The sequence below is a fragment of the Hippopotamus amphibius genome, chromosome 7, assembly GCF_030028045.1.
Source record: "Hippopotamus amphibius kiboko isolate mHipAmp2 chromosome 7, mHipAmp2.hap2, whole genome shotgun sequence".
Lineage (NCBI taxonomy): Eukaryota > Metazoa > Chordata > Mammalia > Artiodactyla > Hippopotamidae > Hippopotamus > Hippopotamus amphibius.
This window is the reverse complement of record NC_080192.1, coordinates 113,905,487-113,929,083: the sequence shown is the minus strand read 5'-3', so window position 1 is coordinate 113,929,083 and position 23,597 is coordinate 113,905,487. Positions and strand designations below refer to the sequence as shown.

General features: G+C 50.7%; 2 protein-coding genes across 5 annotated transcripts in view; both read right to left on the bottom strand.

Moving 5' to 3' along the window:
* Nucleotides 1-3,015: 3,015 nt before the first annotated feature.
* ZFP36L2 (ZFP36 ring finger protein like 2) lies at nucleotides 3,016-7,580 on the bottom strand. Its single transcript, XM_057742770.1, has 2 exons — nucleotides 6,918-7,580; nucleotides 3,016-6,419 (listed from the first exon to the last, which is right to left on the bottom strand). Exons 1-2 carry the CDS (start codon nucleotides 6,966-6,968, stop codon nucleotides 4,971-4,973), a joined length of 1,500 nt encoding a protein of 499 aa, XP_057598753.1. The 5' UTR covers nucleotides 6,969-7,580; the 3' UTR covers nucleotides 3,016-4,970.
* A 3,123-nt stretch (nucleotides 7,581-10,703) lies between these two features.
* The window catches only part of THADA (THADA armadillo repeat containing), a 323,481-nt gene continuing 310,587 nt past the window's right edge, over nucleotides 10,704-23,597 (bottom strand). For all 4 annotated transcript variants that reach the window (XM_057740678.1, XM_057740680.1, XM_057740681.1 and 1 more), the window contains exons 37-38: nucleotides 12,898-13,067; nucleotides 10,704-11,825 (exon numbers count right to left, since the gene is read on the bottom strand). In XM_057740678.1, the coding sequence (XP_057596661.1) occupies nucleotides 11,430-11,825; nucleotides 12,898-13,067 (566 nt within the window). In that variant the 3' untranslated portion in view covers nucleotides 10,704-11,429. The remainder of the gene's footprint in view (nucleotides 11,826-12,897; nucleotides 13,068-23,597) is intronic.

Sequence of the window (23,597 nt, the reverse complement as noted above, 5' to 3'; positions counted from 1 at the left end):
CTTATACACAGATCCCCAAATGCACCTACACACACAGCCAAACCCACACCCACAGATTTCCCTTCCTCACCGACCCTCACACCCTACGCACATATATACCCCCCACACATATCAACAGCTGCTCACATCCACACACCCCACAGATGCAGCCACACAGGATTCTCCCACAGCAACCCCGCCCACAGACACAGACCCCTGACACAGAGCAACACCACGCACGTGGGCACACCCACCTACCTCCTTAGACACACACCCACACTCATGCACTTTCCAGATCTAGCAAAAACTGTCAGGAGAGGTTGGGAAAACCCACCTAGGCAGGACTGGGCCTGGAGGTGTTGTGGCTTCCTGCTGCCTGGGGCCCCCCATCCCCACAGGGCTCCTCCCGGGCACGTCTGTCCGGCCCCTGGGCCCTGGCTCCTCTCTGACCCTCCCTCTTTTCCTCCCTCCCTCCTTGGCCTTGCCAGCAGCACAGACTGGAACTGCCCTGGGTGGCCACAAGTCTCACATCCCCCAGAGAGTGAACAAGAAAATAGAGACACAGTTAAACGAGGTAACAAAAATGGAGAGCGGTTATGGCCCCTGATGGAAGGTAAGCCTGGCTGCTTAGCAGGGGCTGCGTCGGGGGCTCCCACGAACTCCAAGGCCAGGGAAGGTGCGGAGACCCAACTTCTGCTTTCAAGAAGATGTGGCCCGAGTCACATCTGCCCTCACTCTTGTCACCCTGAGCACAACTGAAGGAGAGCAAATGCCTGGAGATGGTTCCCTTCCAGGGTCAGTGGCTCTCTTGTGGGCCTCCTCTCTGTACACATCTAGCCTGGGGGTTTCTGAGACCCTCAGGCCAACTTCACCACCGAGCATCCCAGTGCTGGGCCAGACCTATAGCCAAGAGCTATGCCTGTTTGTCCTTCCTACATTGGGCCCTCCAGGCCTGGTCCTTTCTACGGGGTTCCTGAGCCACTGCAGGGCTCACAACCCCCCATCTGTTCCCAAGGGCAGGGGCAGCTTCTCAATAGTTTTTTTGTGTGCCCCCCCCCCCTCCTCCCACCACCCCTCCAACACGTTATACACACATAGATTCAGACAGAGTGAGGGGTGGAAAATATCTAAATGCATGTGTCCCTTCTAGGAAATAACTTAGAAGGGGACGCACACTAATTGGGCTGCTTAAAAAATACCTTAGTTTTCAAATAGCTAGTGGAAATGCCACTATGAAGCCATGCTAAACACTATCACATCCTGGGCTTATTTTCACAAGTAACTACAAAAGAATTTTATCTTGAGTATAACACAGGAGTCAGTTTTAGTTCCGCTCCCCAGCCCGTGATAGGAATCCTGGCTTGTTCTCACTTGCAGTTTTTACTTCTAGTTCCCTTAATTTACAAGAAAACTTCTCTAGGGGTGATCAAGCAACAGTTAGAGCGTCTTGCTTGCTGTTAATTCCAGCCGCTGCAGAAAGACAATGACCCACATACCCTCCATTGATCTGCAGCAAGAGGAAATTTCTGAATGACTCCCCCCAGCTTTCCACGCTCCACTGGGTCTAAAATACAAAACATCAGCTCCTAGCAGTTGGGCTTTCAAACAAACCAATTTTAAAAATGAATGTGGCTTACCCCAAAAAGAAGTCTAACATTCCAGTTGATCAAATGTACTTGTTTAGAAAAATCAGTTTTGGGATGAAGTGGAAACAAGGCCTTTGAAATGCAGTTGGGCCTACATAGCACCACATTTTAGACTTTTCCCTGCCATTGCACATTCTTTATGGTGAAGAGGCCTAGGAGATTGCAGCGTCTTCACCCGTCGAGCCCTCCTTGGCCTCAGGCTTCCCCTCCCCCGCTGCTGAGTCCCCCACAGCCAGGGGCCGGCATCTGGGAGAACTTTGAAACTGTTCCCCATCCCCTTTGGCAGGGTGCGCGCAGCACCAAAACGCTCCAGTGAACACCAGCGCAATCATCGTTAACGTGAAACAGCTGCCTGAGGCCTGGTGGGCTCCACCAACGGCCCCCACCCCACCAGCCTCAGCTGTGAGACCCAGGAGACCCTGAGGAACACAGGCAAACACAGGGTCGCGGGGATGCAAGGATGGGTGATAGAGCTCAGCTGTGGTAGATGAGGAAACTTTTGCTAAATCTCTTACTTTGGAAAAAGTGTCTGAACTCTGTGTATGTGTTGGGGGGGCGGGTGTTGGGGATAGAGAAGGAAAAACAAATTGATTTATGAACTACATTTTTAAGCTTTGAAGTGATTGTAGGAAAAGAACCATACTAAGGTCTTGTTCAGTTGTGTGAGAATCAGCACAGATGGATGCCTTTTTTTTCCCCTTCCTTTTTTCCAGACCTGGGTCGCATTTGCTTTCTGGCCGCTTACAGTCTCAAGCAGACACTAATCCTTTTGCATAAATAACGTGTGTGCTCACTCCCAGAGGAAGCTGTCCGCATAAACAAACACTGCCCAGATATAAGTTTAACCTGTTTAATCATCTCTTTCCTCTGTGGACAAGGACACAACCACGCTTTCCAAAGTCCAGGCCAAACCCTGGTTCTCTGGCCCAAGAAACGCTGGGCCTAACCCCCTACCCCCCGTTCAGCCAAGGGCTGGCAAGACCCTCCTCACCCAAGCAGTTTGGTTCCCCGGCCGTCCCACTGGAAAAAAAAAAAAAAATCAGACCTTCAGCTGCCACTGCAGACACGTGATCTGCTTGGTGACTCACAGGCGGGCCACACCCCTCGGGCCTCCCAGCCAGGGCCTGCCACCAGCCAGTCAGCCAACACAGGGATGCATCTTATTACCAAAGGGAACAGCTAACTAATGCCCTTGACGGTCCAAATTTCTTTCAGCTAAAAGAACTTGCTATACAACATAGAGGGGGACAGGCTCTTCCGAACTCTGGCTCCACCAGCTCTCTAAACCCTAAGCCCAATCCCTCTAAGACCTGAGCAAAACCTGACAGCGGGGGGAAGCTAGAAAGCTAGATATTCGCATCTAAAAAAAGGAAGCTATCTTACACATTAATACCTTTTTTTCCCAAAAATTTTATTGGGGGAAAACTACAAAACATTTACAGTACAATGTTTACAGTCACAATTTGTAGTGAACTGATTCCCCAAATATATTACAACTCAAGTTGACTTAACCTTGTTACATTCAAATACCTACTTCTGTCAAAGTAGTCCAGAATACATACATACATAGTGCTCCAACTGTACCTACGTACAAACTAAAGCTACCGCTCATTCATCCGCTGTCCAGGAAAGCATTCCTGCCTTTCCACACGGAAAAGAAAAATAGTACAGGTTTTGGAATTTTCTGTAATGAAACAAGGCATATTCATGTACTACATACCATTTTAGCACTAAGAGGTGGCCTCTTCACTTTATATCTATATAAAAAAAGTGGTAAAAATCTTTTCCTTTTGTGCAGTTGAACCCATCCTACATTCAAATTCTCTCAAGCACTGATAGACAAAATACTTATTTGGTTGAGGAAGTTTTAAGGCAAGTTCTGGCCCTTCCAAAGGCACTGTGAGATTACCCCCCCTCCCCCATTATTGCTACATGTCTTTATATGCAGAGTATGTCACAGTAGAACTGGTGGAATAAGCAAACAAAAACATTTTTTGCTAATTTATAAAGTTGGAATGAGAAAAGCATGCCACATGTAAGCCTGATTGCAGAGTATGTGGTCACTTTTTTTCTTTTAAAGTTGGATGGGATACAACCATTATACATTCTAAGAAAAACTCTTAAGATATTCCTCAAACTACTTCCACAGCATCAAGATAAGATTTCTGTAAAGAAATCATGCAATCTTTTAAAATTTACGTAAACAAGGAAAGAAATTAATGAAATAAATATTACATACAATCTCTTAAATTAAGATTTTTTTTTACTCATTTACAATAAAATAACCAAGTGAAGTTACAAAAAGCATATATTACTGTGAAAAGAACATACACTCCACATTTTGCCGATTAATAATGGCAATCATAATTTAACATAATAAAAGAATATATATCTATTGCTTTTCATCATACTTGATAAATACAGTATGAACAAAATTTTCAATGTATACTTTTCACAAGATAATAAATAAGTTAAATAGTTTTTTTCATATTGAGTTGTGGTGCAGTGGTGCGAATCAACTCAAAACAGCTAAAAATTCAGCAGTTATTCCCCAACAATTACAAACTAAGCTCTGCCCAGGACTTCCAGAAAGAGCAGACAAAATGGTTCTAAATTAAACATCCACTAAGTGGTGGCAATGAAACCAGTAACCAGTATGAAACTTTGGAATGCAAGGGTTTTTTTTCCAGACATACATAAGTTTGTTAAAAAACAAAAAACACCTGTGGAGCTGAGGTCTACTACTATCAAGGCATATTCTTGGCAGAATATTGGATTCTAAAAGCTTATAGGTTTAGCAAGGCGGTGGTTGGCTGGTTTGTTTACACTGGTCTGAGACAAACAATTAGGAACTTCTCTCAAGATAAGTCCCCACATCTGGACTGTAACTAATGCTTTTCAAGTGACGATATGGAATGGCGGTTGGTAGCTGCTGGTGCTGGGTTGATTTTCCCTAAAGTCCCAAACTCATCGGGAGACCTAAAAAGTTTGTGATTGGTTTTTTGTTCTATTCGCATCACAACTGCTCTGTTGTGAATATTTTGTTCATCAATACAAAAAGTTCGTTGGCTTTTTTTCGCTCAACAAGAATGAAACTTCGTAATAATAATAAAAATAATAATAATAGAAAAAAAAACAAAACAAGAGGAAACCGAAAGGGGAGGGGTGGGGGTCCCTCCCGGCACACAAGTTCGAGTCCAAGGGCTCGGTGCGGCCTGCAGTCTGCTTGTGACCGACGTCACCCCCCACACTCCCCTGCCCCTAGCAGGGGCGAGACTGCAGGGGCGCCCTCCAACACCCCCAGAACGGCCTTCCCTTCCTCCTCCTCACTGGCGCCCTCTTGCCTCAGTCGTCGGAGATGGAGAGGCGGCTGAAGATGGGCAGCCGGCGGCCGGGGTCGAGGCTGGGGGACTCAGAGCCGCTGAGGCTGCCGGAGCTCAGGGAGCCGCTTAAGTAGCTGTCGCGGTCCGACAGCGAGTCCGGGGGGCTAGGGGGCGCGTCGAACACGGGCGACTCGGACAGGCGGCGCGGCAGCTGGAAGCTGAAGGGCGGCGAGGGCGGCGCGGCGGCGCTGGCAGGGAGGGGCGCGCTGGGCGGCGCCGGGGGCTGCGCGGGGGGCACCAGGCCCTGCTGCTGCTGCTGCTGCTGCTGCTGCTGCTGCTGGCTGCGATAGTAGGCGGCGGCGGCCACGGCGGCGAAGTTGTGGGTCTGGATGGCGAGCGGTGTGATGAGGCTGCTCAGCTCCGGGCCGAAGGCGAAGGCGTTGTTGGCGCACGAGGCCGACGAGCAGGTGGCGCAGGGAGCGCCCGGAGCGAGCAGGTCCTCGGCGCCCCCGGTGCCGTACAGCAGCGCGGCCGCGGCCGCCGCCGCCGCAGAGGCACAGCACGTCGGGGCGCCGGAGGGCGTGGAGGCCGCCGAGGCCGAGGAGCAGGACGAAGCGGACGAGGAGCAGGACGAAGCCGAGGAGCAGGAGGGTGGCGGCGGCGTGCGCGATGTGGGGCTGTCGAGCAGTAGGGGCGACTCCAGGCCCCCCGGGGGCTGGTGGTGGCCCGACGGGAAGCCCGAGAAGCTGAGGCTGTGGTGCAGCTTGGGCCGCGGCTCCCGCGGGAAGCCCAGGTGCAGCGCGTCGCGGGCGCTGAAGGTGCGCAGGTCCCCGGAGGCGCCCCCCGACGGCGCGGGCCGCCGCTCATCGGCGTTGTGGATGAAGTGGCAGCGCGGCCCGTAGGGGCAGAAGCCGATGGTGTGGAAGGTGCGGCACAGCTCCGTCTTGTACTTGGGGTGCCGCGTCAGGCTGCGCAGCTCGTGGAAGCCGTGCGCAAACTGGCACTTCTCGCCATACTTGCACGTGCCGCTCTCCTCGAAGGGCCGGCACAGCTCAGTTTTGTAGCGCGTCGAGTTGATCTGGGAGCCGCCGCCTCCCTTCTGCTGCTGCTGCAGGTGCAGAAGGTGCTGGCTGCGCTCGCCGTTCTCGCTGAACGAGCGATCCCGGAATTTGTTCTCCTTGTTCAGCAGGGCAGTGCCGCCGCCCCCCGACGGCTCCTTGAGGGTGCCGTAGGAGGCCTGGCCGCCCGCCGCCGCGCTGCCGCAGCTGCTGCCGTTAGCCGCGCCCGGGAACTTGGGCGAGCAGCTGCTGGGACTAGGCGCGGGGTGGGCGAGCGCGTGCAGGTTGCTGGCTGAGTGCCGTCGCAGGAAGCCCGGGGTGAAGCCCGAGCTGGGAGCGGCGGCCACGGGTGTCCCCACCGCCTTCTTGTCCAGCATGTTGTTCAGATTGAGGTTGGCCAGGGATTTCTCCGTCTGCCAAAAGGAGGGGAGCGGGGAAGGGATGAAAAGTGGGAAAGGGAGGAGGTATGTATGAGTTGGGGCGAGTTGCAGAATATCCACCTCCAGCCCTCCGATTCTCTTTCCTTTCTTCGGATCTCAACTCGGCCCCCAACCTCCTCCCTTACACGCGCACAAGAATCAAGTTCGCGCTGGGAGGAGCCGGACTCTCCACCCTAGGCCGCGCTGGGTTGCGACATGTGATCCTCAGCCGTGGGCCGCCGGCCTGGGCGGCGCAAACCCCGTCCGGGAAGCCCCGGGCAGCGTGGCTGTGGTCGGCTAGGGAGAAACTAAAACAGCTACAGAGACTCCCTCCTGCCTTTCCTCCCTGCTCCTTCTCCCCGCCCACAAAGTACGTGCACACATTGCAAACTCCGGGATTTTTCTCGAACCCAAAGAGTCAAGGCAGGAAGAGGACCCCCCAAAGCCGAGGACAGCTTGCCCGTCCTTGTCCCTCCCTGCTCCCCCGCATACCTTGCACAAGAAGTCGATATCGTAGAAGGCGGACAGAAGTGTGGTCGACATGTTTCTGGATCCGGTAATGGTCGGAGCTGAAGGCTGGGAGGTCCGGAGGAGCCCTCGGGGCGGCGCGGCCGGGCTCGAGCCACGACGAATAACGGGCGAGGGGCGGGGGAGGGACCGAAAGTTTGCTAGGGGGCAAGAACAGAGGGAGCGGGGGCAGCAGCGTGGACTGGTTTGAGGGTGCCCGGGAGTGCAGAGTGGGGGGGAGAGGAGAGTGAAGCTAGAGCTCTCCTCCGCGCCCCGGGGTGCCCGGCCCGCCCCCCCGCGCGGAGCCGACGGCAGCTCGCGGACTGCTGGAACTCAGCCGCCCCAGCGCGCGCGCCCTATATAGAGCCCCGGAGCGCGGCAGCGGTGGGGCGGGCCTGCCGGGGGAGGGGACAGAACGCTGACCCCGCCGGGGTCTCCAGGCAACGCCGCCAGCAGGCCGGAGGACGTCAGGCGCCTTCCTGGCCTCCCATTGGCCGCCGCCAATTTTTTTCCTGTGGGGGGAGAGGGCGGAGAGGCCTCGGGGCGGGGCTGGCTGCCGGGGCGCCCGGGGCGGCGTGGAGAGCAAGGCCCAGATGGGTGCTGCTGGGTGGCGGCGGCAAGATACGGCTCCCCTCCTCTGGAGCTGCACTGTTGGAAATCCCCAGCACGTTTAACGTGGCCGGGTTTCTGCAGCCCTGGACGTGTCTTTCCCCGCCCGATCCTGCTAGGGAAAATTGCGGAGCTTTTATCTCCCACCTTCGGTTTTATACTGGGCGCGGGAATTGCAAAATGCAAGAATATTGCAACCGTCCGCGCGGCCTGGCTGGTTTGCCAAGGGTGCTCCGGCCGGGGGGACGGGGGCTCTGGGCCCGAGTCTGATGGGTGGTGGCTCCATCCTGACTGCACGTGGAGACGCGGTGGGGCGGGGGTGGGGGGAGGGGGCGGCGAGAGCGGCCACGCGGGCGGCTGCCAGGGCAGTCTCGCCCGGAGGAGCCTGGGCCCGTTCCTCCGCCCCTCTTCCCGCCCAGGCTGCAGTAAACAGGGCTTGAGCGCCGAGCCCTGCCGGGCAGGGCTGAGTGTCTGAGGACAAGGCGCTGGCTTTGCTAATCACATCACAAGACCTTGAGCCAGGGCCAAAGGCGCGGAGTGGCGCGGGGCGTCCCGGGCGGGGGAGCCGGCTGGGAGGACGGGAGGAAAGGCCGGGAGAGCCGCGCAGGCATGGAGGCCAGTTCCCGCCGCCTCGTCCGTCTGCTGGTCTGTCCGGACTTCCCCTGCCCTCCTGGGGGTTGTGATACAGCTGCCAGCCGAGGCTCTCGCCCGCCGCAGCCTTGGCCTGGCGCGCGCCCTCCTTAGCCCCTTACCTCCCCGGCCGCTGAGCACCTCGCGCCCCGCCTTAACTCTTTGTGGGCTGCGGGCTCCGGCTAAGGCCGACCCGCAGCCAGGCGGGGCAGGGCACCGAGGATGCGTATGGTGGGCTCGCCCCGGCTTCCTTCGCTTGCCAGTCCCACACCCCAAGAACCTGAGTTAGGAAATGCTCTTCGCTAACGCGCGCCCTTCGGGTACGGGGCAGACACCCCCCTCTAGCGCCCAGCGCAGCTGAAGCCGCTGTCAGCCCCACTAGGGCAGATCTGGAGTCCGGTCCAGGACACTTCTCACTCCCGCGTCTACGCATATGCTGCCAAAAAGCTGGAGCGGGGCCCTTGAGTTCGCACACCTGGCAGCCTAGGCTGTAATTGGGCCTAAGTTGGAAGGTCCAGTACCCGCCAGGGAAAGAAGCTCCCGCGACCCACGCCCCCTTGCCCAGTTGATCTTATTTCTGGTTGTTTCCTTGTGCTTACTTCCATTTGGCGGCGCTCATTCTCTCTCTCAGTTACCCTGGGAGGGAATGAGCCAGGCCTGTCACTCAGGATACCGACTCCATAGAGTTTAGCTTGCATGCAGATCCCACTGCTGGACTCCCCACCCACCCAGGGAGCCAGAGTCGGGGTTGGGCTGCAAGGACTTCAGGATCAGAAACATAGGGCTGGAATGGAGTTCAGGCCCTGCCCCTTACAAAACATGTGATTTTTAGGCAAATCACAAAATCACTTTGGCACCTGAGTTTCTTTGTACAACAGATAATTCCTGCTCTACTCATCTCTCCCCTTTGTCAAGGTGCAAAATATTCTGTTATCTGAGTTATCTGTGAAGGTGTTTAAAAGATAAACAAGTGTGTTTCACCTTAGTTATGAAAACAAATTAACAAAGCATAAAAATGGAGAAATCCAGGCCTCTGGAGTATGGCCAGATGGGTGGAGGTCTACAGAACTGTGAATGTGGAGCTGAGAGGGCACCAAATCTTGGACCCTTGAGCTTGGAGCCAAGGGCAGTGACCTCAGAAGAAGTGACTGCTTCACTCTTGCCACCCAGCCTACACTGGCCCCTAGACAAGGCTGGGCAACTGTGGCTGACACCTGCAGCCTAAAATACCCAAGGACCCTGACTCTGTTTTGTTCTCTGTTGAAATGAACCACAATGTAGGAGTCTGAGGATGGCCCTGACAGTGGGGGTATTCTGAGTATCTCCAGGGAATGCATCAGGAAAGTGTGAGACAGCAGTTCTCCTCACCACTGCTACTGGAGATCAGTGACAAGATTTCAGATACAAAAACCAGTGGAAACATCTGTCTCTCCTGTGCTCCCAGGCTGGCTACAACCAGCCAAGATCAAAATCTGGGGTAATTCTCAGTCAGCAGCTATGAGGACACCCACTTTGCAGGCTTGGTAGAAGGACTTTGGAGCTAACATGTAAACATGCTATGGTACATGCTTCGGTACAGAGTACCTGCCGGTAGAAAATATTTTTATTATTATGTAACTGCTTTTATTTCATTCTAAATAGAGAAAAAAGGAATGCTGGCCTTTTCCAGTGAGCTGGGCTTTGCTGGAGCCAGTTTCATAATTATTCTACCATGGTTATCACCACGTTGTGCCAACAATTCTGACTTCTCACCAGCCAGGTCTTCTCAGAACAAAAAGAAACGTTCAGTTGGCAACTTTCCATCAAGTGTGGGCTACACAGATGCCTAACCAGGTAATTAATTCAGGATCACAAAAAACACATTTTGAGCTGAGTAGTGCAAAACCACTAGGGAATTTCCTGTTCTCTTTAGGGCAAAACTTTGGATATTAACTTCTCTCCTTGCCTCTTTCTACACAGACCGTTCTCTATACTTCTAGTAGGCTCTATTTTTTAGTGTTAGGTGGTTTTCTTTCAAAGAGAATTTATATTTGAAATATGTCTTTCTGCAGTAGGAAATGATATCAAACCCTTTCCCCTCTAAACTGCCTCTTCAAACCCTCAAACATCAATAAAATAATTCTGATTGCTCACCTGAGAAGTATTTTAAAATATTTAGACTCTAAAAGCTGGACCAAGTGTACATATGATTACTGAAATGTTTTTTTTCAGATAACTAGGATGAAAAATGAATGTGGATGAGGCTATGACCCATCCAAGCTATGAATTTCAAGATAACTGTCTTTGGGTTAACACTTACTCTGAAAGTATAAATTATAAAGGGTAAGCCAGTGAAAGACAAAACCAGCAGCAAAATGTATGCAAGAGTGACACCTGCTGGGTGTCTGAGGAAGAGGGGGAGGGCTGGATTTAGAAAAGCAGAAAACCCTTAGGGTTTCTAGGTTAAATCACTGAAACAAACAAATGTTTTCTGGCATCTTAAATAAGAATCTTCTTGTTACTGCCACCAAGAAAATGACAGTAAACAGTGTAGGCATCAAATAAGTCATTTATTCTAACTCTCCTTTCCCCAGGTTCCTTCTAATAGCCAAGAGTTTATGGTTTCACTGGGTGGCCAAACTGGTTTCCTAACAATAGTACAGATACTTTTTATGGGGGGTGGGAGCTCTTAATGGCTCTTTTAATAATTAGGATGGCATGTGTAGATCACTGAAGGCTTAAACATGCAGACAGTAAAAACAAAATTATTTGTATGAAGTTGATCCTTAATTCTCCCACGATTCAACATTTGGAACATATTTCTGCCTTCGCTAAAATGGAATAAAATTTGGAATTCTGACCAAGTGGGCTGTTTGCCAACTAATCCAGCTCCTACAACCAGCCAAAAAAAGGGGGGAAAGTCATGTGTTAAAACCCAATTCTGTGTAGTCAATTCAGAGAAAAATGCAGGCCGGCTCTGGTTGGACATTGGAGGTCCTGGGGGATGAAAAAGGCTAATTCAGGCCTGCAGGTGGCCTGCACCTGGGAACAGAGTCAATATTCAACGTGGTCGCCTCACTTCCTACAGTAGCTGCAATAAACGAGGCTGCCTTGAATGACTGAACTGAAGAAAAAGTCCTCTGTAGGACAGAAGACTAGACTCACAGAAGTGGGGGAGGTGTGAAGGGGAGAAGATGCTTGAGTTTCTGTTCAACATTTTCCTGTGGAATGACTGGGGGAAGAATCCATCCCACCCCCGACCCCACAAGTCTTCTTTCTTCAACAAGCCGTTTCTGTTCTTGGAAGAGTTAACTGATTCGCTGCTGCAGGAGAGTCCAAAGCCCTGAGAACTAGGGTGTCTTCCCCTTCCTTTCCTTCCAGAAAGGCCAGTAGCCTCAGACAGGCCAAAGTCCTTTCCTCCCCAATGCGCAGTCTCGTGAACTCCGCTGTCTTCAAAAACTCAGCAGTTGGTGGCAGCTCTCTGAAGAGCTGGGAAAGGAGGTGGCATTGCTCTGATGCTGTCCTCTGAAGATGACAGAGCCTCTCAGGGCTAAGGGGACGCCAGCTGGACTTGGAGAGGAGGTGGAAGAGGTGCTTGTAGAGGTATTTCACGAAGATCAGGGTCTCAGCCCAAAAGTTGATTTCTGTTTTTTCAAACGGGTAGTCTTCTTCCACCTAAATCAGATGAAAAAGCCAAAAGTCAACCTTACAGGGGATGTTGACCAACCCTAGTCCAGAGCAGAGTCCTGGCAGATGCAGAAGCAATGTGTCCCCTCCCCCACCTGACAGAGGGTCCACTCTCGCCTGTCAACACCCATGAACACACACCACTTGCCGCCTTGAAGGTCACCTTCTATGTTCACTCGTTGTACTTCTCCACTGGAGAGGAATTTTTTTCCCCCAGACTTAACATGACCTTTGATAAAGATGTGTTTGTGGTTCGCAGCCAAGATATGTTGGGGGCCTGGTGCTGAAAAGGGGATCTCAACACAGGAGGGGGCCCTAGACTGAAGGTGCATCTAGAAATCAGAGAGGAGAGAGGAAGGGAGATACGAGCCGCAGAACAAAGAGCGAGGAATTGCTAAACACGAGACACTAGTCTCTGAGGAGGAAACCAAATTTCTGTAATGCTGAGGATTTTCAAGGTCATTTTATCACAGACACTTTATCTTGTCTCCAAAGTTCCCATAAACAGGCTGCTTTTTGAACTCTTGGCCCGCTGGGGATGCCAAGAAGGCCAGCTGAGTCAAACACTGGTAGAGAGGAATTTCAGTTCTCAAGATGCTTTTGCTGCTTATCTGGGTCCTCAGCTTCCCTATCTGTTGACTGCTCCCCCACGTGGAGGGGCTAATCGTTTTCTTCAAGCTGCAGAGACCCTGGAAGGACCCTGATTCTCTGGAAGTGTTTCACCTTCAGACCTAACCATGGGGAGCCCCTGGTTACCCTGATGCTGACGAATAAGCATTCTCCCTAATTAAACTCTCAACTTCCAAGGGGCCTCTTTCAAAGTCCCCTCCCCACACTGATCAGAAGGCTTATCGTTGGAACGCCAAAAGCCAGCAGGAGAGCTGCCCCAGCAGCACCCAGCAGGCTGTGGGGGTCACCTGGAGACTTTCCTAATTGGTTACTGTTCTGTATCGGAGTATCCGGAAGCACACCTTCAGCAGGTGCATCAAGTCCACGTAACTAGTCCAGTGGGTACAGGACACTCCCACCCACCTCCACTGCCCTGAGACCCCGGGATTACCTGATGCTCACTCTCCACACAGGCCATGAGCTCATCGCCTTCCCCCAGCAGCCATCCTAGCAGGACTGGGAGTCCAGGGGCCAATTGGTCCCACTGCTGGAGCAGGTCACACAGCACAGCCAGGGCCAGATCCAGTGCGACGGAGGCATCCACCTGGCAGAAGGCAAATTCTGCGGAAATGAGAGAGGTGAGCGATGAATGTGCTGCTCAGGGCCAGCCGGGGAGGCTATGCAGGACTCCAGGAACGTGAAAGGCCTCAGGTAAAATCACTGCCACCAGGCTGGCAGGGAAGCTGATGGGATATGCTCACTAAGAGTTATGAATCCACTTCTGAATCCTGCTGAATCAGCTAGAATGAGTCATAGGCCTGAACCCCACCATCCATGCCCCCTATCCCAGTGTGGACAGAAGCAGCCCCACCTACAGGACTAGACATTTACCTCCCCTCAGCCCTTCTAACTGGAAGGATATCAGCAAAGCTTCCCCCCAGCGTCTCCTCTGCAGGCCTGCCAAAAATGCCTGAACTCTTGCTTTGCCCCTTCCTCTGAAGCAAACCCCAGTGAGCACATAACACATTAAATCTCCAACCCCTTAGAGCAGAGCATCAGCAAACTTTTTCTTAAAGGGCCAGAAGGTAAATATTTTAGACTTTGGGAGTCTTATGGTCTCTGTCACAACTACTCAACTCTGCTGAAAGTAGCCATAGACAATATGTCAACAAATGTTTGTGGCTAGGTTCCAATAAAACTTTATTTAAGTTACAATAAAATCTTTCATGTAACTTTTATGTGTCACAAAATAATATTCTTCTTTTGATTTTTTCCAACCATTTAAAAATGTAAAAACCGTTTGTAGTTCACAGGCTGTACATTGACAGGTGGGGGCCTGGAATTAGCTCACATTCTGCTGCCCTCTGTGTTAGTGTGAAATCATTTTTCGAAGACATTTTCTTAGCTGGTTGGGGGAAGGGTGCTAAAAGAGTAGAATGGGGTGCAGAAAGAGGAAGTGGGTGCCTTGGGGAAACCATTGCTTACTTCACCATTTTGCCTTAGACAGTCCTAAATATGGGTTTGAAATGAGGCCCAGGGTGTTGACATTTCCTCTCACAAACCTGTGCCTCCCACCCCCAACCTGGAGGGGGCCTGAAATGTGGGATTAAAATCCCACCACACAGACGATAAATCTCTACGGATTCATCCATGCACCAGTGCTTGTCTTTCGGTGGCCCACTTCTACTGAGACCTCATCTTTCTCAAATCCATATCTCCACTCTGGCCCACAGACCTGTCCTTGACCACCTGGCCCCCGAAGAGACTTCCTCAGCACACAGGGAGACGCCTCAGAATCTGGAATGGAAAGCTGAGCTCCCCAGGGCACTGAACCAGGCTTAGTGGATTTATTAGGTTGGCAGTCCCTAACCAAGTCTTTTCTCGCCAGTCCTTCAACATCCTTTGGGTTGGGTGTTACCATCCCTACTTCACAGATGAGGAATCCAGGCACAGATAGATTAACTCACTTGCCTATAGTCAGAGAGCTTTAAGTGGCTATGAAGAAACTGGAATTGACAACAAGTTTCATGGTGCATGCAGAGCACAGATTTGGAGAATCAGCACCAACATTCCAGAGAGGTAGGTCTTCATGGTGAGATAAACAGAGTTGGTGACCCTCCAGCAGGTCCAGCACTACCTAGAGCCCATTAAGCAGAGCCTAGACTCATGAAAGCAGCCAAAGGATCAATGTTACCATCCTCAGAGCCCCTTGGACACCTGCTCCTTAAAGCTCTGCAGCCTGGAATCAGGCTTCAAACTGGGAAAAAGAAAAAGTTGGGGGGAGGCGTGAAGGTGCATTTTAGCTGTAGGTCTGAGCCATGTGGTGGTCCAGCCTTCACCTATAATACAACCTCTATTTTTATCTCTACTGACTCCCCTGTGTAGTTCTCAACTGGTTCAGAGTCTGTATGGGGAAGAGATACCATTAACTGGCATCTTTCAAACCTCAAAGAACTGAAAATACACATGAAGACTAGCCTACAATTAAACACAGCAGATGCTCAGAACATTCCAGTTTATGGCTCTGGTGATCATAAAACCTTTTCCTTTACCCCACTTGATCTGGTTTGAACACTAACACAGGGACTAACATGAAGAAAGCAATGATGAATGCTGTCCTTCTATCTGAACCCTTCTTGCTCCCCACCACCAGGAGGGAGGTATCCTTATTTAACAAATGAGGAAGCTGTGCTCATAGAGGCTGGGTAACGGGTCCAAGTTTGCAGAGTTAGCAGTGTTGGCACTGAGCGAAGTCTCCCTCAGTCACAGGCCACCCCCCACCCTGCAGGGAGGCCATGGAGAAACACTCCCAGTGCCCCATGGAGATGAGTCAGTCAGATTCAGTTTTATCACTTTTATTCACGAAAAAGAGCTCCCAGCTGGGGGCCCTATTTTGAAAAAAGGGCCAAAGCTATAAGTCCTCAGTATTGTGGCACCAGCACTAGGTCAGCTTCTCTTGAAATCTTCCAGAAAAATCTGCCCTCTGATTCACTCTTTCCCCCCCCCCCCCCACCCCTCTTTTTGTCTCCTTAAGGCAAGGACTGAAAGCCCCGCAGGGAAGAAAACAAGTTTCATCCACCAGCAAAATCAGTGCCTGGAGCTCAGTCAACATTCCTGCTGGGTCCACGAAGAACACTTGGAGGTGACCAGAGATGCCACCGGGAAGGCCAGACCACTGCACCTGCCCCACCTGACAGGACAGACATCCCCCATCCTGCACTATTTTGCTGTAAATCATGCTTAGGAAGTGGCAGGAGAGTGACAGGAATGATGGAAGCACAAGAGGAGAGCTGGTGTGTTGGCTGGAAGTGGATCTACTGGAATCATAACCACCCAAACACCGACCCTGCAAGGTCAGGAGAGATGGGGAAGGGACACTGGGATGGGGGTGAGGGCGGGATTAGTTGGATTTAGACCCACTTGAGGGGCCAGATGCAACTCTCCAAGTTCTCTCTTTTTCTACCCTGCCCTGGATGAAGCCAGCTCAGCCAGAACAGTCCAGACCTCTAATGGCCAAGTGCCTTCTGAAGGGGAGGCTGAAGAGTAGAGGGAGGGATTTTTCACTAACCATGCAGGCCAGCCAGGCTCTCACAGTCTTGCTGGTTCATCAAGGAAGCAAGAAAGCAAGTGACTAAGCAACAAGTGTCAGAAGAATCTGTTGTGTGTCCAGAACAGCCAAAACAATCTGGAAAAATACAACAACACTGGAGGACTCACACTTCCCAATTTCAAAACTGGCATAAGGATAGACATAATATAGATCAATGGAAGAGAACTGAGTGTCTTGAAATAAACTCTCACAATTACAGTCAATTGATTTTTGATAAGGGGGTCAAAACAACTGGCTGGGGGGAAAGAACAGTCTTTTCAACCAAGGGAGCAAAGACAACTGGATAGTCACATGCAAAAGAATGAAACTGGACCCCCTACCTCACAACATATATAAACATTAACTCAAAATGTATCAAAGACTGAAGTTTAACAGGTAAAACTATAAAACTCATAGAAAAACACAGGAGTAGGCAATGGTTTCTTAAATATGACATCAAAAGCACAGGCAACAAAAGAAAAGTGAGACTTCATCAAAACTGAAAGCTTCTGTACTTCAAAGGACATCATTAAGAATGCAAAAAGACAATTCACAGAATTGAAGAACATACAAGGGATCTGTATCTAAAATACATAAAAAACGCTTAAAACCCAATAATAAAAAGACAAATAACCCAGTTAAAACATGTGCAAACGGTCTGAGTAGACATTTCACCAGAAAAGATATACAAATGACCAATAAGCGCATGAAAAGATACTTAGAATCATTAACCATCGTGAAAATACAAATCAAAATCACAATGAGAAACCACTTCATACCTACTAGCGTAACTTTAAGCAAAAAGATAGATACTTGGACTTTCCTGGTGGCGCAGTGGTTAAGACTCCGTGCTCCCAATGCAGGGGGCCAGGGGTCGATCCCTGGTCAGGGAACTAGATCCCACATGCATGCTGCCACTAAAAGTTCACATGTCACAACTAAGGAGCCCCTGAGCTGCAACTAAGGAGCTCACCTGCCGCAACTAAGACCCGGTGCAACCAAATAAAAAAATAAATTAAATTAAATAAATATTAAAAAAAGAAAGATACTAAGTTTTGGTGAAGATGTGAAGAAATTAAAACGCTCATATATTGCCGGTAGGAATGTAAAACGGTGCAGCCACTTTGGAAAACAGTCTCAAAGTCTCTCTTGCTCTTAGGCATATACCTAAGAGAAGTAAAAAACATATGTCCACACAGAAATGTGTACATGAATGTTCATAAGAGCATTATTCATAAAAGCCAATAAATGGAAACAATCAAAATGTTCAGGAACCAATGAATGTACAATGTATGTACATCCATACAATGGAATATTCTTCAGCTATAAAAAGGAATGAAGTACTGATACATGCTACAATGCACATAAACCTTGAAAACACTACGCTAAGTGAAAGAAGCCAGACACAGAAGACCACATATTGTATAATTCCACTCATACAACATGTCCAGAACAGGCAAATCATAGAGACAAAAAGTAGATTAGTGGTTGCCAGGGGTTGGAGAATGAGGAATGACTGCTGATAGATACAGTGTTTCTTTTTGACTTGATGAAAATGTTCTGGAATCAGACAGTGGTGATGGTTGTACAGCCTTATGAATATAGTAAAGTATGTACATATGTACACTTTTAATTTGATATATTTTATGCTGTATGAATTACATCTGGGCTGGAGGGCATGGAGAGTGTCGAAGACTGAAAAATGGCCTCCCAGAAGATATCTATGTCAAGTCCCTGGACCCTGTGAATGTTACTTTGCTTGGAAAAAGGGTCTTTGCAGATGTGATTAAGTTGACGATACTGAGATGAGGAGATAATCTTGGATGATCTGGGTGGCCCCTGGATGCCACCACAATTGTCCTAATAAGAGAGAGGCAGGGGGAAATTTGACACCAGACATAGGAAGACACACAGAGGAAAAGGTGATATGAAGACAGAGGCAGAGGCTGAAGTGATGCAAGCAAGGAAATGGGGACAGCCTCCAAAAGCTGGAAGAGGCAAGGACCGGATTCTTCCCTAGAGCCTGCAGAGGGAGTGTGACCCTGCTCACACCTTCATTTCAGACTTCTGGGCTCCAGAACTGTGAGACAAGAAATTGGTATTGTTTTAAAGCACCAAGTTTGTGGTCATTTGTTATAGCAGCCGTAGGAAACTAATACGGAGGAACAAAGGGTAGCTTGTGGGATTTCTTTTTGGAGTGATGAAAATATTCTAAAATTGTTTGTGCTGATGGTTGCATAACTCTATGAGTATGCTAAAAAACATGGAATTGCACTCTTTAAATGGGTGACTTGTATGGTATGCGTATGGCACATCTCAGTAAAACTATTACATTAAAAAAAACCAAAAACTCTGCTATGTGCCCAAGTTGATTCTAGTCGTTGGGAGGAAGCCTGGACACAGGGCCTGCCTGGAAAGGGCCAGACTACTTGAGGAGCCCGGACCAATGTCTAGAGCCCTCAGGCTTGCTTGCAGGGCCCAGGCCTCAGGTGCTGGAGGACTCTGCAGAGATGACTTGTTGGTCAGAAGGTCAGAGAGGGCTCGAGAAGGCATCCTAGAGGAGCTGGGACTCTGCCTGGCCATTCAGCAGATAGTCAGGAAATAGGTGCTGATGGTCTGCTCTGTGGCCAGTGCTGTGCTAAGTACTGTGGGAAAGCAAAGCAAGTCGCTGACAGGTCCTGTCCTCAGGAAGCTGGTGGTCTAGACGGGAAGGTCAGGCTAACACTCAGGCAACAGAAAGAAATCAGGTACTCCATGGAGTGATCAGGAGTCAGGACAGGGGAGAGGTCAGTGTGGGGAGATAAATCATCTCTGAGACTCTCCCCCCACTGGCTACACAGGCAAGACCCCCTGGGAGTGCTTCAAGTGGGAACGGGGTGCTGGTGTACACTCACAGACATGCACGGCAAGACTGCATTATGCAGGGCAGATTGGATTAACACTCAGTCATTTGGAAGCGCGTTGGAAAGCCAACAAATGAGCATTTAGAACCGGTCAATCCTGCGCTTTCCATGCTTGAGAATGGACAACGCAGCTGCATACAGGGCAGGGCAGCAGACAAGAGGCCGCAGGGCTGCTGCCACGCAGACTTCCTCTTGCTACTGCCCCAGCCACGTACGGGCTCTCCTGGCCGAGGCAAACGCCTGGGGATCAGAAACTCTTACTCGCTCCCCTGCTGTCTTCTTTCCCACTTCCATGAAGAGGCCCACCTCGGGGCTGGGAGCTGAAGACCCAGGCTTCCCACAGTGTGCTGGATCCACGCGGAGTCCCAGCCTGGGTCCCCCGAGTGAGAGACGGGATCATTCCTCTCTAGGCAGGTAGACAGGCAAGTCACAAGCTCTGAGGTCATTTTCAACCATACTGATTCAAATGAAAATGCCGACACGGAATTTTCCCCATGGTGCCAACCTTAGAAACCCATTCAGACCGTGGATTAGAAACCTACCGTCTGATTCTCAAGTGTCATGGGGAATAGACTAAGCCTCCTTCCCAGGCCTTCCCAAGAGAGGCCGGGTCAGCCCAGGAGATGCGGAGCGAGTGGTGGTGGGCTGGGTTCTCCCTGCCGCCAGCTCTGGAAAACCCCGTTTCAGGCATCTGTGGAAAATGCCTCAACTCTGCCACCCAACCAGCTCTCTGCTCACCCACCTGTGTAGCCATCAGTTCAGGCTTTTATCTCCCCACAAGTATTTACCCAGCACAGAGAGAGGGCTGGGGGGTGGGGTACTGTGAGAGACACAGGAAAATTCCAGACCCTTCTCTCAGAGAGCACATAGTTTCATCAGAGGCACACGGACACACATGAAGTGTGAGGAAACAGTCCAAGATGGCGCGTGACAGGGACTAATTATACCATTACGAGCAGTCATGAAAGGACAGAAAAGGAAAAAACAAAGTGGTGAATGGGAGAAGGCAGAGCTTCACAGAGGGGAAACTTGGGCAGGCGAAGGGTCAGAGGCCAAGCAGAGCTGGGATGCAAAGGAGGAGCAGGGAGATGAGACCTGCCTGTTGAAGACGGGGGGTTGGGGGGAGCTGGAGGTGAAGATGGAGGGGCAGACGGCCTAGGGCAGGCGTGGCGGGGCGGAGTTGAGTGAGTACAACTGTGCTTTCTTTTTTGTGAGTGAAAATATTTTCAGGTTTCACTAAGCTGTTTCCGGACAACTTCATCATTTCCAGTCTCGTCCATAGAATTTTTCACAACCCCTCGGCAGGGCAAGAGCCTGTATTTTAACTAGTCATGAGAAACAGGAGTGAGACTGAAGCTTGGTTCAGCAGCTGACTCTGCTGTTCATGCAGGAGCCTTGCTGCCCCTGCCTCTGCTGGCCCTCGACCCCTAGAGCCCGGCTCTCTGCTCTCCAGGACCCTCAGAGCCAGAGCTCAGAAGTGGGATCTCCAGGCGCCGCAGTCAGTGAAGGGACTTCCTGAACCATCAGAGGTCATCATCTCAGACTTTACCATGAAACAGAGCTCCCAGATGACCCCGTCCAGAGACAGATGACCCAGAGGAAGGTCTGTCCTAAGGAATGGAGAGAGGTGGCCCCTCCAGCAGCTCTGATGAACCAAGCGGGAAGTCTGGGTCGGGGAACATGGGTATTTGTAATGTTAGTCTCTGTTCTTTATCTGAATATTTTGAAAATTTCATCAAAGAAGCAGCAAATGTGCCGTCAGTGCTCCCAAGGGCAGCCCAGCAGGCACTGAGACCACTGCCCACGCACTCACGGCTCTACGTTGTGCCCTGGATAACAGCCAGCCCTCCCCTCACGCCCAACCTGGCCACGGTACTAAGTCTGGTCAGCAATTCAGACTTCAGCTGACCCAGGTGGCGCCCTCTTCCTCTCCTCCTTCTTTTTCTTGTGTTTTTTAAGCTCTGAAGACCACTGTTTAAAAGACAGTACATGTGGAGGCAACCAAAAACACACAGCTCCGGGGTTCCCGGGCCCCAAGGGGCCCAGCAGAAGCACCCGGCAGGGGTACAAATGGATTTCTGGGTCTTCACACAACTTTGGTACCGCTCACAGGGTTTTTTAAAAATCAGATTTGTCATAAAAATCCAAATGTACGGCATATTTTGAAAATTCAGGGACTTCCCTGGTGGTGCAGTGGTTAAGAATCTGCCTGCCAATGCAGGGGACACAGGTTCGAGCCCTGGTCCGGGAAGATCCCACATGCCGCAGAGCTACTAAGCCCGTGCGCCACAACTACTGAGCCTGTGCTCTAGAGCCTGCGAGCCACGACTACTGAGCCCGTGTGCCACAAGTACTGAAGCCCACGCTCCTAGAGCCTGTGCTCTGTAACAAGAGAAGCCACCGCAATGAGAAGCCCACGCACTGCAACAAAGAGTAGCCCCTGCTCACCGCAACTAGAGAAAGCCTGTGCACAGCAACGAAGACCCAAAGCAGCCAATAAATAAATAATTTAAAAAAAAAAGAAAAAAAAATTCAGAAAATTAGGACCTGGTGTCTCTATGCCTGTATTTTAATGTGATTTCACAGCCGCCTGGCGCAGAGCAGTGGCCACGCCCTTTAGGAGGCATCTGTGTGGCCTGTCTAGGACTGCCCTACTGCCTCCCATCTCACCCCTGCAGGCACGTGGGCTTGTGGTGCCTACACTAGGGTCCCCAGGAGGGCAGCTGGCCTCCAGCCAGCCCCTTACCTTTACAGATGAGAACACTGAGACCCTCGACCAAAGCTCTCTCCTCATGTCTCCCCCACTGCCCGCTGGGCCTTCCCTCTCCAGCTCTCATGGCTTTGATTTCCTCACCATCCCTCTGTGTGACAGATCTTCTTCCTCATCTCGACTTAGCCAGGCCTACTCATCCCTCAGGACCAAACTCAAGTCCTGCGGTCCGGGTCTCTCCAGCCCGCTGTGACCTGTCTCTGCTCACACCTGTACTCAGTGTGCTCACAGAAGGTGAGGAAACGCATTCCAGGCTGAACCCCATGTCTCTGCTTTTCCCCAGGATTGCCTGTAAAGTAGCCCTGGGTGCACAGCAGACACCATTCACTCTGCACTTGATTAGCGTCTGTACTGCAGCAATTGACTTAGGGCTTGTCGAGCTTCCCCAAGGGGAAAACTTCAAGATTGCAAGAATCTGCTCACACGTGTAGACAGGATTGTTGTTGCCACTTTACATCACCCAGATTGTGAGTGGTAGGGCCAGATACAAACCCAGGCTTGTTTGACTCCAGAGCCTATATTCTGGACCATTCTGCTAAGTTACCTATAAACGTTAAATGAACAGATGGATGGATGAATAAACTGATTATTTCCTTTTTGTAAAAATTAATTATTTATTTATTTGGTTGCTCTGGGTCTTAGTTGTGGCAGGTGGGCTCCTTAGTTTTGACATGCAGACTCTTAGTTGCAGCATGCCAGTGGGACCTAGTTCCCTGACCAGGGATTGAACCCAGGCTCCCTGCACTGGGAGTGAGGAGTCTTCACCACTGTGCCACCAGAGAAGGACCTAAACTGATTATTTCCTGTCTGCCACTCCCCACCCCCCACTCCTGGACCCATTCTCTCTCCCGCTCAGTGCCCCAGGAAGTTGATCTCCTTGAATCAACCCACGTTTCCTTGCTACCTGGCTTCTACCCAGATTCTTCTAATGGGGAGGGAATGCTGAGATTTTGGAAGATAGGAAGAGAGAGAAGTTGGGTTTTTCTTTCCTGCATCCATCCCTGCAAGTTGCCAAGGTTCTGGCTGTAACCCCCTGATTCAGCTCCCACTGGGTTCTGGTAAACCCATTTCCTCTGCTCTGAGGTGCGGGGTGGTAGAGGCAGTGGTAGTTTCCTACCGTTGCTGGTCTCTAAGTGCCTCAATACTACTTATGGCCTCCATTCCCCTAGTGGCTCTCAGCCTCGACCAGAGAGGATCAGACATCTTTGGCTGCCACAATGCAGAGGAGGTGGTGTCCTGGCATTGCTGCGGATGCTGCCAAACATCCCATGATGCCCAGGACAGCCCCCTCCCCAAAATTCCAACAGTGCAGAGGCTGAGCAACCCTACTTTAACCCTACCCACCACCTTGCACAACTGCAAAGAGTCCCTTTGGTGAAGTCTCTCCCAAGTGAAAAGATGGAGGGAGGGATGGAACTCTTCAGTGTTCACCAGGAACCAGAGGCCTGGGTCTTTATTTGGGGCAGATGAGGAGGCGCTCACCTCCTTATCCCCCTTTTCCGGAAGGCAATCCCTAGACTCACCCCCACCAGCTCTCTGGGCAGAGAGGTGGCAACAGGTGGAAGGCAGCCACGTGAGATGAACAGCTTGCTACAGAGCCCTTTCTGTCTGGAAGTGGAAAAACTTTCCAGGTCTGGGGGGAAAGGATAAAAACACCATCATTTGAAATTCTAAAAATACTTGGGAAAAACATCTTTCAAATACTAGTAATTTACTTTTTCTTAATTTTCTAGCTATTTTCATATGGGACAAATGGTCTGGGTTCCCAAAAGTTCCTGTAGACCCAGCTCCCAAAGACTGAGATCCCCACAGGTATAGTCACGTGCCTGATACAGACATTTTCCCTGGTGACCTCTCATGACACCAGAAAGACTGCAGCAAATCCTTTG

Excerpts from the sequence above, each read along its gene's own strand:
- ZFP36L2 (XM_057742770.1), bottom strand. The coding sequence starts at position 6,968 with ATGTCGACCACACTTCTGTCCGCCTTCTACGATATCGACTTCTTGTGC. Across the intron at positions 6,420-6,917 it reads ATATCGACTTCTTGTGCAAG|ACGGAGAAATCCCTGGCCAA; the intron begins GTATGCGGGGGA and ends TCCTTTTGGCAG.